Source organism: Peromyscus leucopus, chromosome 16_21 (genome assembly GCF_004664715.2).
Source record: "Peromyscus leucopus breed LL Stock chromosome 16_21, UCI_PerLeu_2.1, whole genome shotgun sequence".
In the NCBI taxonomy this organism is placed as follows: Eukaryota; Metazoa; Chordata; class Mammalia; order Rodentia; family Cricetidae; genus Peromyscus; species Peromyscus leucopus.
Window position 1 is genome coordinate 5,766,739 of NC_051084.1, and position 20,185 is coordinate 5,786,923.

At 52.1% G+C, this 20,185-nt stretch overlaps 1 protein-coding gene across 1 annotated transcript; it reads right to left on the reverse strand.

Annotated features, from left to right (window-relative positions):
• Window positions 1-2,477: 2,477 nt before the first annotated feature.
• Prph2 (peripherin 2) lies at window positions 2,478-16,616 on the reverse strand. The gene is made up of 3 exons (XM_028887250.2): window positions 15,959-16,616; window positions 7,346-7,592; window positions 2,478-4,007 (listed from the first exon to the last, which is right to left on the reverse strand). Exons 1-3 carry the CDS (start codon window positions 16,537-16,539, stop codon window positions 3,795-3,797), a joined length of 1,041 nt encoding a protein of 346 aa, XP_028743083.1. The 5' UTR covers window positions 16,540-16,616; the 3' UTR covers window positions 2,478-3,794.
• Between the last annotated feature and the right edge of the window lie 3,569 nt (window positions 16,617-20,185).

Here is a 20,185-nt window from a genome sequence, read left to right on the forward strand (position 1 = left end):
TAGCCTGAGCTGTCCCTGGAACTGGTCTACAGAGACCAGGCTGGCCACAAACTCACACTGATTGACCTGCCTCTGGCCACCAAGTGCTGAGATTAAAGATATGGGTCACCACTGCCCAGCAACTCTATCCTCTATCTACTGGCATACACTTTACAAACAGTAAGATTAACCCTTTTTAGAACACAGGGTTGTTTTCACATTTTGACAAATGCGCACAGTTGTTTAACAACCACAGATTGAGAATTAGAACAATCCTGTCTCCTCAGAATATCCCTTCATACCCCTCATCTCCTCTCGCTGCCCTGAATCCCCTTCCTACACCCCTTCCAGAATGTTAGGTGAGTGGGATCACATTGGGTACCTCCCCAACCTGCTGCTTTGCCTACCAATACATTTTAAAGCTGGAGAGCATAGCTTGGTTAGTTACCTAGCATGCATGAAGCGCTGGGTCCCATCCCAAACGCCACGAAAACTGCTGTGGTGTGTAACACCTACAACCCCAGCACCTGGGCAGGAAGATCGGGAGTTCAAGGTCATCTGAGGTACACAGTGAGTTTGAGGCCTAAAATAGAAGTATTAAGAGGAAGAGTGCATTTTGAATCGCACATGCCTCTGGGTGCTAGTGGCATCCATTCTGCTGATGTTAATGCAGTCACCAACTGAACAACCTTAGGTGATTGTTGGGGACCACCCTGTGCTTACAAGCACTCCTGTGGACCCAGGTTTTCATTTCCTTGAGGGAATGGCTGCGAGTTGTTCATTCCGTCATGCTGTCCCCTCCGCGGCCAATCCATGTCCACTGAGAAGTGGGAAGGCATCCACCGACCCTCTCGTGGACTTCATACCTTCCACAGATAGAACTCTGCCGCCCCGCCGACACACCCAGAGTGCCTCACACGGGGTGGGAGGCCATAATTGTCCAGCTAAGCTGCAAACCTGCTGACTTAGCATAACGGGTGGGTGCCCCGGGCGGGGCTGGGAGCTTGCCCAGCAGGAGCCAGCTAATCCTATCAGCCCATATTGAGGTTACGTGGGGTTTATTTGTTGATGGCTTAGTCTTGAGCTTAAAGCATGGCAAAGGGAGTTGTGGGCTCTTGCTTGAGCTGTGACCACAAACCCCCAGAATTCTGCCTCTCTGGGTGTGGAGCAAGAGAAGTCACCAACTGTTACTTCACTTGAGAATGTTTTGAATATAGAAGCCTAGGTCAAGACAAGAGTGATGCACGCCTTCACTCTCAACACTGGAGCCAGAGGCTGGCAGGTCTGTGAGTTCAAGGCTAGTCTGGTCTAGGTAGAAAGTTCTAAGCCAATCAGGATTACACAGGCTGAGTTTGAGGCTAGCCTGATCTATATAGCAAGTTCCAGACCAACTTGGGCTACAGGGACCCAGTCTCAAGCAGAAGTCTGGCTTGGGATGTGACTCTGTTAAAAGCCCTCACCCAGAGCACACAAGGCTGGTGGTGTCTAACCCCATCACACCATCGAAGAAAAAAGTCCCTGGACCTGTCTTCACCAGTGACCCTGCCTGGGTCTGGGCTTACACACCTATTAGTTCACACGAGCTTGAGGAGCCTGGTACCAGAGTGGTCCTGGGCACCAAAAGGCGTGGGCTAGGTTTTCCTGACGACTGTCAGGCCGCCTCTGACTGTTTCCAATGCAATTAATCCTGTCTTCTCCAAACCATACCCACCCATAACCTGGCCCCAAGGAGACTTACCTTTTTTCTTTTTTTCTTTTTTTTTTTTTTTTTAGAAATCCAGCATGAACTGGTTGTGGTGGTGCACGCCAGTAGGATTTACTGAAGGAGACAGAGGCAGGAGGATCACAAGTTCGAGGCCAGCCTGGGCTACACATTTAGAGCTGGGAATTTAGCTCAGTGGTAGAGCACTTGCCTAGCAAGCACAAAGTCCTGGGTTCAATCCTCAGCTCCAAAAAAAGAAAGAAAGAAAGAAATCCAACATGAAAAAAAAGACTTTTTTTGTGGGGGCAGTTCTCTGTAAAGCCCTGGCTTTCCTGAAACTCACTTTGTAGACCAGACTGGCTTCAAACTAAGAAATCCACCTGCCTCTGCCTTCTGAGTGCCTGGGATTAAAGGCGTGTGCCACCGCTGTCCAGCTAAGATTTGATTTTTTTAAGGTTATTACTTATGTATCTCTGGGAGGGTGCTCTGTGTGGGTGTTGATAGAGGCCAGAAAAAGTCACCAGATCTCCTGGAGCTGGAGTTTAATTGTGACATGTACCTATGGTGAGAGGAACCGAACATGTGTCTAGCTCCCATTCCCCCTCCCCTAGTTATAAGACAGTCTAATGTAGCCCAGGCTAGCCTTGGAACTTACTTTGTAGTAGAAGATGACGGTGAACTCCTGATCCTCTGGCCTCCACCTCCCAAATGCTAGGATCATAGACATAGACTGCCAGGCCTGGATTCTGCCCGTGTAACCAGGTACTGGCGAGAACTGGACGTCCTGTGATATGTGCTGTTGAACGGACTGAGACAGCCACGTCACAGAAGTGATTTCCATACAATATAGCTTTTAATATCTCAATACGACTGTCGACAGCATAGTGACATGTGGTCTAAAGTAGCTTTCACAGTGGTTCTCAGCCCTCCTGGGGGATGATGGGAAACTCAGGGTCCTCACCACAGGTGCCTGCCTCAGCCCTCTGCTCTGAGAGACTCAGAGGACAGCACCGGAGCCGAGATGTGTTGGGGTGTCAGCATCTCTGATTGGTTCCCGAGAGGTTCGAGCCACACAGTGCACTCCTGTGGCAATCTGGGCACCCCCAGCCTGGGCACCAGCAAAACTGTGCTTCACTTCCCCGGAGAGCTTGCCTGTCTTTCCCAAAAGAAATGGCAACTTCCCACACATGCTGGTTTGGAAAGAAAGCCTGTCTTCAAGAGTCTTCCTTGATACAGAAGCGTTCCCACGGGGCTTTGCGGGAGGGGAAACAGAAGTTCCCTCATGTGCAGTCCACAAGGACTGTCATGGCCGCCTGAGCCCATGTTCCCAGCCCACCAGGAGGTAAGGCCTGGTCCCCAAGGGGGTAGACTCTTGTCTGAGGGTCACTGCTCATCCACAGAAGGACAGCAAGCTCACCCTGTTCTTTCTCAGACAGACCACAGACAGCGGCTCACCCAGCACTTCGTGAGCAGAAGGGATGCTGGGACATGCCAGCCCTTGGTTCAAGCTGGAGTAAGTGGCTGAGGGGCAGGGATGGGGACAATCACTTTTGGTAAAGGAGAGTCCTCACCTCTTCACCGTCTGTGAATTCCTGTGGAGGTAACCCTCTGGAGGACTCCATTGCCCTTATAAAAATACAGCCGCCCCTCTCCCATTATCTAACATTAAGGAAACGATGACCGGCTTGTTAACCCTGTCATTAAAGAAAAGACAACGTGGCCCTTGGGTTTTTTCACCCTTGTGTTTATGTATCAAGTGATGGTTTGGATGCAGAACTTAAAAGAGGCAGACACTACCGGGGGAGGGGCCTTGGTGCCGGCCAGTCACCTGTGGGAGAGCCGGACTCACGCTCGGACAGAGATGAGTCCTGGAACGGCCGGCCCCTGTGAGACTGGACATCCACTGGAAGGGTTCATTCACTCACTTTTGGGGGCAGCCATTTCACAGGCGTTTGCCACGTGCTCTGAGGACCCTTGAACTTCAAGGCCCACGGTCAAGGAGAGTCGGTAGGTGCCCAGCTTTCTTGGGAAATTTGGACTTTCAGCTGGACAAGGGGGTACCCACATTTCCTGGAGTCCGCTAAGTGTGGAGGAGGGGAGAGGCCCCAGGCCATCAGCCAGCCTCTGGGGCCTGGCCTGCATCGGCGCCCTCAGCCTCCACCTGATTGCCCTTGCCTAGCTTCTTAAAGCTCTCCAGAAAGGCCTTCCAGGTCTCCGACACGCTCTTCTCCAGCAGCCAGCCCTCGCTCTCACACTCAGGGTCCTCAGGGTCGGACACGCTCTCCAGCGCTGTGTGCAGGTATCGGAGTCCGGCAGTGATGCTCACCTGGTGGGGAGAGCGGAGTCTTAGAGCAGACACGGAACATCACCAGGAGCTGGGCTGTTAGGAAAACGCCATGCACGTCTCCCGGATGATGGTTGATGGTGGCCCTGCAAGCCTGGGTTGGTGAAGGCCTGACCCATCCCACCTGGCCTCCCTCTCCAGCCCCCATCCCACCCCCACCCCCGCAGCTGTTTAGAACATGTAACATTCTTTGCCTAGGTCATCATGGCTCTCTGTTAATCCAGAGCCAGCCCTGAGTGAGTGCCCTGCCTCCGCCCCTCTCCCCCACCCCCACGGCCCCCAACGCCCCCCAACACTTCTCCCTGCCTCCCACCTTGCTGGACACATCAGCCCTTTACTCCATGCCCTGTTTCTTGGCCCATAAGAATGTTAACAGCTTCACTGGACAAGGGTCCCAGTCACCTCTTGGGCTGGCAAGATGGCTTGACAAGGAGAGATTTGATGCCAAGAATCAATCTGAGGTTGATTTCCCGTAGGGAAGGGAGATGACTGACTGCCACAGGCTGTCTTCTGACCTCCACAAGTGCGACTTGGCACACATATGCCCAAACATGCACATGAGTGCACACACACATACACACATAACATGCGCACACACACACACACACACACACACACACACAATATATATATATATGTATGTATATATATATATATATATATATATATATATATATATATATATAATTTTTGAAAAAGTCACTCCCAGGTCAGGCTCAGTGGTTCACTCCCTTAATCCCAGCACTCAGGAGGCAGAGGCAGGAGGATCTGTGTGAGTTCACAGCCAGCCTGGTCTACCAAAGAGCTCCAGGACAGCCAGGACTGTGGAGAGATCCTGTCTCAAAAAAGCAAACAAGCAAAAGAAGTCATTTCCGGGGCTGGCAGATGACTCAACAGTCAGGAGCACTTGCTGCCCTTGCAGAGGACCCAGGTTCAGTTCCCAGCACCTACAGGGTGGCTCACAACCATCTGTGCCTCCAGTTCCAGGGGATCCGACCCCCTCTTCTGACCTCCACTGGAACTAGGCATGCACATGATGCACATACATGCATGCAGACAGAACACACACATAATCTGAAGAAATGAAAAGTCATCTCCTTGTCTACAATCCCTGTGGTGTGGGGTAATCTCCTGTCCTCTTATTCAGGTGGTGACGAATGGCTGTTTGTCACCAGCTGCTCGAATTTCCGCACTTGCATCCACTGTGGCAGACTCTGGTGCCCAAAGTGCCTACACTGGCGTCCCAGCCTGTACTTATGTGCCTGTGAGGCTAGGAGACCATGGCTTCCAGATTCCAGAGGAGATGGCAACCGCCTCCTGCGGATGGTGTGGGACCCCATGTGTGCCAGCTGGCTGGTGACTGGTAGGCACCGTGTTTCTTTCCTTTTGTACTCCATCCACTACTCAGTCTGGGCAAGTTCCCTGTGCAGCTCCAGGATGCTCCCCAGGAGGAGGACTGTCCCCCCACCCCCACACATCTGGTTCACCCTGCACCCCAGCCCCAGAGCACACAGGGTGTTGGTGGCACCTCCCCTAACATCTGCAGTGGGCACACTGAGGAGGGTGTGAGTGTGATTGTAGGAGTATCTGTGACAGTGACTTAGCCCGTCTTAGGTGGTGGTGTCTGTGGAAAGTGTCCTAGCGTGTTTTAGAATGGAAACAGTGACCTGCTCCTGAAGGAAGCCTGCTGCACCCTGGACTCTGCATCTGCCCTTAGTTCCCATGGTTGATCATCTCCTGCCTGGGCTGTGATGCACCAGAGGTGGAGGGTCAAGGTCCCAGTGCTGCCAGCAGCTCCGGCAGCCCAGTGTCTACAGCAGCTCTGCTCACTAGGAGTTGGGGTGTTCAGAGTCCCTGTTCTGGCCCCTGGGAGCTGGGGTTCAGCAACAGTGATCTGGGAGGAGTCTGGGTGCTCCACTAGAGTCGTCAAGGACAAACGTCTTGTCATTGGTTGTAGACGGTGGTGAATGTCCACCTGGTGGTGAGCTCTCCCCTCATGCCACCCATTCCCAAGACTACCTCAGGGTGTCATCAGCAAGGAAGTGGCCAGGAGGTCCCACATGTGCCTGGACATCAAAAGCATTCCCGTGTGATCCAGCCACGACGTCGTTTCCCGTGGTGGCTGAGAAGACCTGTGTAATTACTCCCTGTCCACATCTATGGACTACAAGAGAGATTCAAGGAACCTTCTCTGATAGAGAGAAACTGCCTCAGCTAATGTTTCTATCTTGATACATTTTGGTTTCGGAGCCTGGGTTTTCTGCTGCAAGAATTGATCCATGCAGGCATCCCAAGTCACCCGGAGTAGCGTGTGGCCCTTTCAGCACCTAGAACAGCTCCCAGTACTGGTTGGTTGAGAACTCCCTTCCAAGGATGAACTGGACAAGAGGATGGGGGTGGGGTGCTGAGTCCCAAGCTCCAGAGCTTCAGAAAGAGGAGCTAAGCCTAGCAGATGACATGAGGCGGACCCATTGGTGGTTAGACGACCATGTTAACACTGACTGACCCAATCGACTGAAGGTCCCAGTAGTCCAGAGGTAATGCTGCTGTCCCCAAGTAACAGTTGATACGACCATCCAAGGCCTTAGAAACAGGAAGTGGAAGCACAGGGGAACCCCCAAATCGGGCTAAGTGAAGCTAAGCGTAAAAGGTTGCACAGTGCAAGGGCCCACGTACGCTAAGTGTCCAGAGTAGGTAAATCCGCAGACAGAGTACAGATGGGGGAGCTGAGCGTTTTCTTGGGAGGGGAGGGGCTAGGAAATGTTTTAGAACTAGAATGAGATGGTGGATAGGTGCTACGCGAATACACTAAATGGCTTGATTTTTGCAGGATGTAAATGCGAATGTCTTTAATTCCAGAACTCAGGAGGCAGGGGCAGGCAGATCTCTGTGAGTTTGAGGGCAGCCTGGTCTACATGGAGAGTTGCAGGACAGCCAGGGCTACATATAGAAAGACCTTATCTCAAAAAGAAAATAAAGAAGAAGAAAACGTTATTTTATATTGGTTTTACCTAAATATTTTTGTAAGCAATGATGCCAGCCTGGTGGCACACACTATGGACTTTTGAGGGGAGCTGAGGCAGAGGAGAGTAAATTCAAGGCCAGCATGGGCAACATAGTGAGACTCTGTCCCAACAATAAAAAGAAGTCCGGCATAGCAACAGACACATGTTGCCTCCCAAGTGCCAGGAGAGTAAGGAATTCAGGGTGAGCTTTGGCTATGTCTCAAGTTCAAAGCCAGCCTGAATTACCTGAGACCCTGCAGGTCTGCTCCCCAGGTCGTCCGGCAGGCTCCCTCTCCCTGCCCTCTGTGGACCTACCTCAAAGAGCCAGACCAGGAGTGTGACCACGCCCATGGAGTTCATGAGGCTGCTGTAGTAATTCAGCAGGGCGGCCCTGCAGCCCCGAAGCCAGAGGTTCAGCTCCTCGGTCTGGTGGTCGTAGCTGTAGTGTGCCGAGTTGTTGGTGAGCTGGTACTGGATGCAGGGCCGTGGCGAGCTGGGGTTGCAGCAGCTGAAAGGGACCCCATCCACCAGGTACCGCCCATCCACGTTGCTCTTGATCCGACTGGAAGAGAGAGAGCCTGGTTCAGGTTTCCGGGACATCTCACTGCATTTTCTTTCATGCACTGCCCACGAACACCCACCGCATGCCAGCCTCTGCACTAGGAACTACAGAGAGAGCAGTGAGCACTGACCCTACCCCTGCCTTCCTGGAGTGAATGTTCTGGAAGGTAGAGGCAGAGGGCAAAGTGAACAGAGAACACAGAAATTCACCCAACCACCCTATGTTGCCAGGCAGGCCCCCAGCTTCCAGGGACTTCTTGGAACCACACCAGGCCAGTAGGAATTAAGGACCTGGGATGAAGGCAGCTGCTGCGGCTGATAGAATGTAACCCTCACCCCTTCACCAACCATCTCTCCCATCACAGGTCACTCAGGACCAAGGCCCTCTCTAGAAAGATGTTTCTGGAAGGCCTGCTCTGGCCCAGGGCCTGTGCAAGGGTAGGACATGGAGGCTGGGGATGGTCACAGACCTCAGCTCTGTAAACTCACAGCAGGGGAGCCTCCCTACTTGCTTTGAAAGACAAAGCTATGTCCTTGGCTCCCTAAACCACCAGGCAAGGCTCACAGGACTCTTCATATCTGTTAGTTTGATTCTTTAGGGTACACTGTGCCTTGGAATCTTTACAGTGAAAAGGCCTTCCCACCCCCACAGACTGTACAGGCTACCTGACCAGGTGACAAAATCCTTCCAACAGCACACTTAACACACCTTTAATCTCAGCACTCGGGAGGCAGAGGCGGGTGGATCTCTGTGAGTTCAAGGCCAGCCTGGTCTACAAAGCAAGTTCCAGAACAGCCAGAGCTACACAGAGAAACCCTGTCTCAAAAAAGCACCCCTCCCCCAAAATGTGTGAACTTGGCCGGGCCTGGTGGAGCACTCTGTAGTCCCAGCCCTTGGGAGGTGCAGGCGAGAGGATCCGGAGTTTAAGGTCGTCCTCAGCTACACAGTGCATTCAAGGCCAGCTCAGATTACGTAAGACCCTGTCTCCAAAGATAAATACATAAATAAAAGCCAGAGACAGCTCAAACTGGTGATGTGCTTGACCATGCAGGTGAAAGGACCCGAATTCCATCTGCTGACGTGATGGCTTGAGCTTTAGGGAACCAGAGAGACGCATTCCTGGAAGTCCCTGGCTAGCTGGTGTAGCCTGCTTGGCCAGCACCTGAGGACACCTAAGGTCGTCCTCGGCCCTCCACACACCCGTGCATCCTTGTGTACACATACACACGTGCCCATGCACCCTCATACCCATGAATAAAATAAATCAAGCCCGCCTTAGCACCATCATTGGTAAGAGCCCATGAGGAGGCCGGCAAGATGGCTCAGTGGGTAGAGAGAGGGCCTTGCCAAAACTGATGGCCTGAGTCTGATCACTACGACTTCACAGCAGGAGGAGGAAACCACTTCCACACTTTGTCTTCTGAACTCCACAAGCAAGCTGCAGAATATGCACACCTGTACACACACACACACACACACACACACACACACACACACACACACACGCACTCCAATGATAATGATAAATAATTGTTTTTAAAAATTGAAAAACCCACATGGTAGCCTTACATAGAGGTCTTTCCACATCCGCCAATGGAGAGTGTCCTGGATTTTGTTTGTTTGTTTGTTTGTTTATTGTTTCAGTGAGGTACGTCTGTGGCAGCCTGATGTGGGGATGGACCACACGGTCCATAGACTTGTTTGTGTGGCATACAGACTCAAATCTACAGAAGAAGTGCCCTGTGTCTGTGGGTGAGCCTGCCCCACCCCATCATTCTCACCTGAGAGGCTGTCACATGTCCAGCCAGCCGTGGGAGACACACCTGCATCTCCCAGCCACACCCACACCACACCACACCCACCCACACTCACATACACCACACACATACACCACACTACACCACACCAACACTTACACCACACCACACCCACACCACACCACACTCACATACACCACACACACACCACACCAACACTTACACCACACCACACACACACACACACACACACACACACACACACACACACACACCAGTCCAAGCTTTGATCTCTGTAGGCCTAGTAGATAAGAGATAGTACCGGGGTGGGGATTTAGCTCAGTGGTAGAGCGCTTGCCTAGCAAGCACGAGGCCCTGGGTTCGGTCCTCAGCTCAAAAAAGAGAGAGAGAGAGAGATAGTACCTTGAGTTTTGAGTTTTCCTTTGTTTTAAGGGAATTCATCAGTGTCTTACTTGAGAGGACATGGTTCTCTTACATGTATTATTGTGCACACACACGTGAATCACAGCGTGGTGCAGAGGTCAGAGGACAACCTGGTTTCCCCCATTGTCATCCCTGCCCACCCACCCCTACCCAGGCCCCTTCACTAAGGCATCTCACTTGGCCCCTCAACTTATCTGAATTTACATTTTCTCTTTCCAAGGGAAGCTGAGCACGCTTTGCTGCAGATCAGCCGTGGGGCCATTTCTGTGCGCTGCCTGCTGCCTGCCACCCTTCAGGATTGGGGCTCTCGGAGGCTGCCCGTGGTGGCCTGGGCTGTGACACACTTCCACACGTCCTTCAGTGCTGACATCTACTCATGGGCAGGGTGCACTGTCTGAAGAATGGGTGGCACTAGGTGGCATGGACATGAGGCCGGGGGACGAGGGGACCACTGGAGTTGACCCCTGCTCTGCACAGTCCAGCTTCATCCCTTCAGACAAATTCCTTAATCCTGGCCTACCTCAGCTTCCTCAGCTGTAACATGGGGCTGACATGAGGATTATACGAAGTGCACAAAGGATGTCTCACTGGGCAGTGGCCGAGCAAGAGCCATTCCGAGTACCCGAGAAGCCTTCATCAGGTTAGGAAATGAAGGGGACATCACAGGGACGTGGCCACCTGTGAGTTCGCGGCTCTGGTGCTGGGCCTTTGAGGGTAGCTGCAGGGCAGGATCCTCTCTGAGGCAGCCATATGCAGGCTCGCTGTCCTGGCGGAGGCGAGGGCTGATAACGCTGGCCTGCCACTGGAGCCATCTGCCTGATGGCGCCGCTGGGCACGGACAGCATGAGCCAGACCTTGCTGGGCTTCTGCCCAGCCCTGGAGCTTGGCACTGGGTCAGTGCCGGTGGGGGTGCCCTCGGTGGGGCAGGAAGGCAGGTTGGAGGGTGTTGGCAGGGCCTTCAGGTGTCCCTGAGCTGGGGTGAAGCCTGCACACGTGCCTTACACTGCAAGGATGTCTGAAATGAGGGTCTGAGGCCCCATCTCTCCACCCCCCTTCCCTCCTGGAGACCAGTGGCCCTGGGCACACTGAGCAGAATTGAGTCTCTGAGAGGATTCCTCCTTCCAAGCACCCAGGACCCTCACTGGCTTTACTCACAGCTGAGGGTGTCCACACTCAGGTGCTGTTGGTCCTGCTCCTGACTCGCAGGCTGTCCCCTGAGCCCTCTCTCCTGGCACATACATCCTCTGAAGCCATTGCTAGTATCACCAGGGGCAGTGTGGGTAGGGCAGAGGACAGATCTCGGTGCCTCTTGTTATCTGTGAGGCTGGGCCTTCCTGGGCCTGTGTGAGGTGACAGGAGCCCCCACAGGTAATACAAGTAACACGGTGTTCCCTCGGCCTTCAGAAGATGTCGGCTTCACTGCCAGCCACTGCCATGAGAAGCAAGATGTAAAGGTACTGGTAAGCCACAAGCCCCGTGGCAAAGTATAGATTTATAGAAATGGGTTAATTCAACATGTCAGTAATAAGCCTGAGCTAATGGCCGAGCAGTTATAAATAATAATTAAAAAAAAAAAAAAAGATGAAGAGGACCTTGAAAAACACCAGATTGTTCCAGAGAGGAGGAAGTGGGACTCTGGGCAGGGCAGTGTCTCAATCTAAAACCACACAGGTAATTGAAGACAACCCACAGCCTTCCCTATTGCCTTGGAATCCACCCACTTCTCAGGAGCAGAGGCCACTATCCTAGGCTGGCCTTGAACTCTCTATGGAGCTGAGGATGAGATGAAGATGAGCTTCTGATCCTCCTGTGTGCTAAGACTACAGGCATGTGCCACCACACCCCGTTTATATGGAGCCGGGACGCAACCCAAGGCTTCTACCCTGCTAGGGGTGCATCCTGCATCTGAGTTCCCTCCCAGCCCCGCTTCTGCGGGCCTTCTTCCTGGAGAGAGTTAAATACGAGAGAAAATGTGATCCTCTACTCATTTGGTGTCTCAGTAACCACCGCCTAGCACCATCAGCCACCCCACACCACCCTAGATGTCCCCAAGCTGAACTAAAGCCTGGACACCTGCCTCATACATGCCACAGTGAGTCTGAAGTGAGAGTCAGGTCGGCAGTCACAGGGTCAGGGCCAGCAGAGGCTCCTGAGTGTCCCCATCTCTCCACTGCCCCTTCCTAAACTTGGGTGAGCGAGACCCCCTGCTGGTCTCCACAGGACGTGACCTTCCACTGGGGCTCCTTGACAACATACTCCCTTCCTTACACAGCTTCTCACCATCTGAAGTGAACCATGCCTGGCTTACTTAGGGAAGAAGTCGAAAAACTAAGCCTAGCAGAGAGGAGGGAGGAGGTGGGTGGAGGGGAAGAATGCTGCTAAGCCCTGGCTGTATATATACCCCGTGCCCGGAGCAGCCCCCTGGATCAACTCTCCGCCATACTTTCCTAGATTCTCACTTCAAGGCAATGGTCCCCATCTGCCTGTCCCTCTGCACACTGAGTAGGGTTAAGTCATCATGCACCAGATGTTGTAACCCTCTCCACTCACTTATCAATTCACCTGCCAAATTACATGTTTTCCAGAAGAGTCTGCAGGATGCCTTGACAAGGCTAGATGTAGCTTGGCTGTGAGGGGTAGCCTAGAACACGGGCTTTACCTTAAGACATTACAAGACCCAGTGACACCACCCCCCACCAAGCAGAGTACTTTTATAGCCTGGGAAATACTCTGATATAAATAGCCAGCTCACCACCTAAGGAGCTCTGTGCCACCTGGCTATGTCTTAGGGGGCGGGTGGGGCCCTAATCTGTGGTTGGAAAGCAGGCAGGCCCTAAGTAAACAAGGTGGTACTCCAGATAGGGGGCAGAGTTGTGGGCCAAGAGGGCCCGGGGAAGTCCCACCTTGAGCTTGGCCCTTCCTCCCCTGGGCTAACCTGGGTTCCTCCTCTGGGACCCAACACCCCAGTCTGATGAAAGAGGCAGGGCCCTAAAAGAAGATAAAAAGAAACCCTGTGGGGGACAGATCTGTGTTCCTGAGAAACCCTGTCTTGAGAAAAAAATAATAATAATTGCATTTGCATCCCAGCAAGTTGGTATGGTACACAGAGGTAAATTTTTTGTTTGTTTGTGTTTTGGTTTTTTTGTTGTTTTTTGAGACAGGGTTTCTCTGTGTAGTTTTGGAGCCTATCCTGGAACTCGCTCTGTAAATTATGCTGGCCTTGAACTCACAGAGATCCTCCTGCCTCTGCCTCCCGAGTGCTGGGATTAAAGGTGTGCGCCACCACCACCTTTTAATCGTACTGTTTGTTGCGGTGGGGTGTGGAAGGGCCAAGCACACCGCAGCACTTGTGTGTCAGGGACACTTGCTGGAGTTGGGTCCTCTCTCCATGTGGCATCAAAGTCAAGTCATCAGGCTTGGAGCACGTACTTTCGCCCACTGGGCTACCCTGCCAGCCCCACTGGAGTAGTTCTGATCAAGTCAAATGTCTGCTGGGAAGTTTGGGTCCGCTGGACAACGGGAGTAGAGTGACCCTGGTCATATCTCCACTCTTGGAGCAGAAGGGATCTGAAATTCCAGAGGAACTCTTCTATTACTCTTCAAAGCCTGAGTCTCTGGGGAAGACAAGAGTCTGACAAAGAGGATTGGGGGCACTGAAAGGGACAGCACCTGCCTCCTACAGGAAAGGACAGAGAGGAGGAAGAAGGGGGAGGGCGGGAGGCAGGCAGATGGGCAGGCATTGAGAAGGTGGGTCAGTGGGAAAGCCCTGCGTTATGATGGCCCTCATCACAACGTGGGGATAGCAGAGGTCGCCCGGGGGAGGATTCCTGCACTGTCTACCGAATGGACATAGAAGCAAACCAACTAATGACTTAGTAAACTCGTCTATAGGCGCTGTCATCCTCCACCAGAGATGCCTCTTTTGACAGTCGTTGGTGAGGTAATAGAGAGGCTCACAGCTGCTCAGCGTGCAGAGAACACGGACTGCTCAGCTCTACACGGCTCCGTATCACAGTCCTCCTTCCAATGCTCGGGCACCGTCTGGGGCGAGTGGGCGCAGAGTGCCCGAGCCAATGCACCCTTGCGATAAACACTGCTTTCCAGACACAGCAGGGCAGCTACACATATGAAATGATAGCCAGATGTTGACCACATGCACAAAATCAAGCCAGAAAAAGTCCCAGCGTGGATGGGGGAGCGGTCAGGAATTCCTACTTCTGAGGAGCTATTAGCAATGGGTGGATGCTGCGGGAGGGAGTCAGTGTTCTTCAGGGGTGTGGCCCTTAGAGACTCTCCATACCCCAGTAGATGGCCAGACACCGATGTACACACTGATAGCCTTAACGAGAGACAGAGAGAGAGAGAGAGAGAGAGAGAGAGAGAGAGAGAGACAGCGAGAGCGCGAGCGAGCGCACGTGAACTTGTGAGGAAATGGTGGGGATTGGGGTCACGGGGGTGGTGTAGACCTGCTCAAAACACATTACACACATGTGAAGCAGTCAATTTGAAAAGGAGAAAAAAAGAAACGGTTTCCATCAAGAGTCCACGTTAGAATTGGCCTCCCATACTCCCGAGAGTGCTGCGTGTCCCCTGGCACACATCCTGCTGAGGTGGCTTATGCAAATCCTGCCCTCCTATCCTGTCCCCACAGACCTGTCATCTAGGAAGGGCAGAGCTAGTCACAATCCTCTCCTTGGCTGGGGATTTGTGGCTGTAATCTCCTTCCACAGAGAGAAGACATCCCAGCAGTGACCTTCACTGGGCCTTCCTTCCACCTGAGGAGCAGAGCCTCTTCTAAACTAAGATGTCAGTGGTCCAGGAACCTCTGGGCTTCAAGCAGTTCCTGCCGCCGGGTGCCTGCCAGGTCAGCACCCGGTGAGATAACCAGAGTTACTCAGAGGAAAAAGCATCTGGGTGAGCCGAAGCCCTGGAATGTCAGCCAGGGAGTGTAGAGCATGCCCCCACCCCAGAGGGCATCTATGGGGAAGAGCAGCCAGAGCTGAGGCCAAGGCTGGTCCCCACCAGCACCTCCCCTCCACAGGACTTCACTTTCACACAGGCCAGGAATACTTTGGAAACACTTAGTTGTGCTATGTCAGCAAAACAGCTCTGTGGGGAGAAGGAATGCCACTGGAGCATGCTTCCCTGACAACCTGAGTGTGACGGCCAGGTCCACAGCGGGAAGGAAGACCCAACGCCCTAAAGCTGTCCCTGCCCTCACACACACACACAGAGAGAGAGAGAGAGAGAGAGAGAGAGAGAGAGAGAGAGAGAGAGAGAGAGAGAGAGAGAGAGAGCTGCGCTGGGCATGCTGCATGGTGGCGCACGCCTTTAATCCCAGCACTTGAAAGGCAGAAATAGAAGGATCTTTCTGAGTTCAAGACCAGCCTAGCCCACATAAGGAGTTCCAGGCAGCCAAACCACATAGTAAGACCCTGAATTTAAAAGAAGAAGAAGAAGAAGAAGAAGAAGAAGAAGAAGAAGAAGAAGAAGAGAGAGAAAGCCAGAACAAGCGGACATTAATGAGCTGTACACCAGGCGTAGGCAGACCAGGAGACAGTCTATGATCACATATTCCAGTCTCTTCCCTTGAAAGATGGGGAGGGACCCACAGGGCTGAGCAGCCTGCCTGAGGTCACAGCCAGTTGAGAACAAAATGCGGTCCAAAGCTGACTGCCCTCCCCTCCCTGAACACCACAGGAGATAGTTCACCTTGAATTCTGCCATGTCCAAGGACAGACTCTTTGCCAACACCTTTGGCCTTTTCAAGTGTTGAAAGCTCCAAAAACCAAGACGCAAACCGGGGGGAAGTTTGATGGAATAAGAAATGCTAAGAAACAGCTGAGTCTGAGCGAGCTCTGAAGACCCCATTCTTACTGTATGAAGTGCCCCCACACTATGGCTCGCCTCCTGGTAACTCCCATCCACCTAAGCATCTTTATTTTACCACACACCTGCCCCTGCCTCAGCCAGATGTGAGGTTGAACCAGATGAAGTTGCCATGGTTGAGGGCCAGAGGGCCCAGGCCGCTGGCAGTTTCACATGGTCCAGCCTAACACCCCCACACCCCCGACTGATTCTATACTCAACGAGGGGAAAGCGCGCTGGGCAGGCCGGGGGATATGCAACACCTGGGTCTCCCTCCCTGGAGTGGTGGCTACTCACTCTTTGACCTCCTTGGAGGAAAAGTCCAGGTAGCGATTACTGATCCACTGGATCTCGAACCAGTCCCGGAAGCCGTTGTTGCCGCAGCACTTGAACTCGATTTGAAGCATGTCGATGGTCTTTTTCATGAAGCATCTGCCCGGGGTGTCCGTGTCCCGATAGTACTTCATCCCATTCTTGAGCCCGTAAGCCAGCGTGCTCTCCAGGGAGCCCCGCAGCAGGAAGCAACAGAGAGCCACGAGGAAGAGGAGGACATTGAAGAGGACGCAGACGGCCAGGTACGGCTTCAGCCAGGGCTTCCACTTGGCGTACTTGGCAGGGTCCAGGGCGTCGTAGCAGATCTTGCCAGCCAGCGAGTTGAAGACACAGGACAGTACCCCCACCCCTATCAGGGAGTTGGGGACAAAGTGGCTTTCAGAATTATTCATCACCTCGCTCCTCTTGCGGAGTTCAATCTTCAGGAACAGCCCCAGGCTGAAGAGGATGATGCCGGCCAACACGGACAACCAGTTCATAAGCCAGAGCCCCTGGGCCAGCTTGACCCGCTTCTTCTGGTCAAACTTGACTTTGAGCAGCGCCATGCTTACCGAGTGGGGTCCAGGCAGTCTCCCACAGTTCCGCTTCCACTCCTAACCCGAGTGAGGTCAGGGGCTAGACCACTCAGGGCCTTAGGAAGAGCACCATGGGCCCAAGCTGCCGGGAGTTGCCCATCTTTGGGGCCTCCCTAGCCTAGGATCCCCATTAACTCAGTAATGGTAGCGGGAGCCAGTCTCGGCCGGCGTCGTCTCTGCTGCGTCCTTCCCAGGCAAGGAGGGACAGCCCGAACACTGCGGATTAAGAGTGGGATCCACAATGCAGTTGTTAATCTCTTTAGCCAGGCTCATCCCATTAGAGAAAGCCATGCCAATTCAAAACATGGCTGGGAGGAGCCTCCGCGTGTGTACCTGCTGGACCCAGCTCAGCTCAGAAGCCCGGAACCAGAACCACTGAAGCTGGCTAGAGCAGGCTGGGCAGCTCCTGCGAGCCACGGTGAGGTTGTCGGGTCTGGGAGTCTGCAAGAACAGACTTAACAGGTATAACATGTGGGACTGGAGTGGCTCTGTGGTTAAGAACACTGCTCTTGCAGAGAACTCGGGTTCGATTTCCAGCATCCATGGCTCACAACTATCTGTAACTCCAGTTCCTGCATCTGGCTTCCATGGGCCAGGCACATTATCGGTACCCAGACATTTACAGGCAAAACACCCATTCACATGTGTTAAGATCACAAAGAGGTAATCCCTTGGCCGGGCGGTGGTGGCACACACATTTAATCCCAGCACTCGGGAGGCAGAGGCAGGTGGATCTCTGAGTTCGAGGCCAGCCTGGTCTATAGAGTGAGTTCCAGAAAAGGCGCAAAGTTTACACCGGGAAACCCAGTCTCGAAAAACCAAACCAAACAAACAAAAAAAGTAATACCAGATTCCATCCTCATCTTGACAGTTGGGTGTTTGGGTTTTTTGTTTTTTATTTTGTTCTTATTTTAGACAGAGTTTCACTGTGTAGCCCTGGTTGGCCTGGAACTCACTGTGTAGACCAGGCTACCCCCAAACACAGAGATCCGATTGTCTCTGCCTCTTGAGTGCTGGGATTAAAGACACACAATGCCACAAGTAGCTATGTGTAGCAAATTCAAGACGAGTGTGAGCTACATGAGGTTCAAATGTAGCTCAAATAAACAAGTAAATAACCAACCTAAACAGCAATTACATTAAACATCTGTCACAACCGTCACAAACAAAGACAGAAATGGGAAGTTTAAGTCCGGGGATGGTGGCGCACACCTTTAATCCCAGCACTCGAGAGGCAGAGGCAGGAGGATCTATGAGTTCAAGGCTTGCCTGGTCTACAGAGTGAGTTCCAGCACAGCCAGGGCTACACAGAGAAACCCTGTCTGGAAGATTTTCTTTTTAATTGCATGTGGATGTGGATGTGGGGAAATGTGCACATGGGTGCAGGTGCCCACAGAGGCCAGAAGAGGGCATCTGATCCTCTGTGGCTGAAGTCCCAGGCACTTGTGAGCGGCCTGATGTAGACACTGGGAACCAAACTCCAGGCCGTCCCTTCTACCCCAGTTTTCACCTTTTTTTTTTTTTTTGGCTTTTTAAGTCAGGGTCTCTCTGGGTAGTCCTGTCTGTCCTGGGACATACTGCCTCCTGAGTTCTGAGATTAAAGTTAGGTGCCACCATGCCCAGCAGTTTTCACCAGTCTTAGGAGTGGAGAATGCTAGCACATTACTATTTTAATTTGCTATTTTAATTTTTAATTTGCAATTGCCTCATATTTATACTGAGGATCTTGTGTGTGCATGTGTGCAGGTACATACATATGCTTTCTGTGTGGAGGGCAGAGGCATTGGTTTCTTTCTCTGCCAATCTCCACCTTGTTGTGTTGATACAGAGTCTCTCACTGAACCTGGAGCTGAACCTGGCTAGACTGGCTGGCCAGTGAACCCAGATCATACACCACACCTTGAACAGGGAACCCAGATCACACACCACTCCCAGAGCAGGGAACCCAGACCACACACCACTCCCAGAGCAGGGGACCCAGATCATATACCACACCTAGAACAGGGAACCCAGATCACACACCAATCCAGAGCAAGGAACCCAGATCACACACCACTCACTCCCAGAGCAGGGGACCCAGATCACACACCACTCCCAGAGCAGGGGACCCAGACCACACACCACTCACTCCCAGAGCAGGGGACCCAGACCACACACCACTCCCAGAGCAGGGGACCCAGACCACACACCACTCACTCCCAGAGCAGGGAACCCAGACCACACACCACTCCCAGAGCAGGGAACCCAGACCACACACCACTCCCAGAGCAGGGAACCCAGATCACACACCACTCCCAGAGCAGGGAACCCAGACCACACACCACTCCCAGAGCAGGGGACCCAGACCACACACCACTCACTCCCAGAGCAGGGAACACAGATCACACACCACTCCCAGGGCGGGGGTACAGGAGTGAGCCACCATGCTAGCTTTTCACATGGGTGACAGGAACACAGCAAGCTCCTTACCCACTCATCCATCTCCCCATCCCCTGAGCATCTTTTCGGTGCTTATTGACTTCCTGTGTACCTTTTTTGCTGAAGTGTCTGTTTGGAATTCATTTTTTAAAGATTTATTTTTTATTTAATGTGTTTCATCTGTGTATACTCTGTGTAAGGGTGTTGGATCTCCTGGAACTGGACTTACAGACAATTTTGAGCTGGGTGCTAGGAATTGAACCTGGGTCCTCTGGAAGAACAATCAGTGCTCCAGCCATCTCTCCAGCCCTGGAATTATTTATTTATTTTTTAATTTACACTCATGATATTCATTACTTACACTCATGATATTAATTGCATTTGTGGTATTCATAGATTACATTCACAGTATTCATTCAATTATATATATATATATATATATATATATATATATATATATATATTTTAAATTTTAAATGTCGAATGTCATTTCTTGAAGGGGGTAGGAGGTCTTAAATACAGGCTTACAGCAAAATGGGAGAGCCCTGGAGGGCAGAAGTTCACTACTGATGTTTTACAATCTTGCATCTAAGCTGTTAATGCCCATTATTCAGAATACATAGACAAGGAACTTCCCTTAAGCATTCAGGAGGGTGGAACCTGGCAGGGAATTAGCATTGGGAGGATATCAAGGTCAAGGTCCACAAGCAAGGCAACAGTTACCCAAAATGGGGGTCAGGGCCCTGCAGGTCCCCCTTTTATTAAAAAATGAGCTTCTGACTTGGATTGTGTGGTACGTCAGCAGGTCACCTTACCCATCATGGAGACGCCTGCCCAGGCCTCACAGGTGCTCTGTCTTAGGTTGGTGAGTGCCCCCCAGGCATTACCCGTCTATGAATACTCATTATCATACCGGCTCAATCGTGTGTGAGCTTCAATGGTTAATTGCTGCCAAAGATCTCAAAGTGGCACTGGGCTTGCAATTCTGTGATACAGAAAAGACCAACAGAGGTCCTAACCCACCCATAGTTGGTAGGCTAAAGCAGATGAGCCATTCCCTTCCTTAATGAGCCTTACTGCAAATTGGAGTCCTTGTAAGATGGTATCCCAAAAACAAATGGAACTTGAGTTTATAAATTTATAATTTTCAAAGCCAATCGAAATGTATATAACTACTGAATTAAATTTATCATGCCCA

What these genes read in the sequence shown, in the direction of transcription:
- Prph2 (XM_028887250.2), bottom strand. Translation starts at nt 16,539, where the DNA reads ATGGCGCTGCTCAAAGTCAAGTTTGACCAGAAGAAGCGGGTCAAGCTG. An exon ending in TCCTCCAAGGAGGTCAAAGA is followed by an intron (nt 7,593 to 15,958) that starts GTGAGTAGCCAC and finishes TCTCTCTTCCAG; the next exon opens with TCGGATCAAGAGCAACGTGG. An exon ending in TCCTGGTCTGGCTCTTTGAG is followed by an intron (nt 4,008 to 7,345) that starts GTAGGTCCACAG and finishes TCTCCCCACCAG; the next exon opens with GTGAGCATCACTGCCGGACT.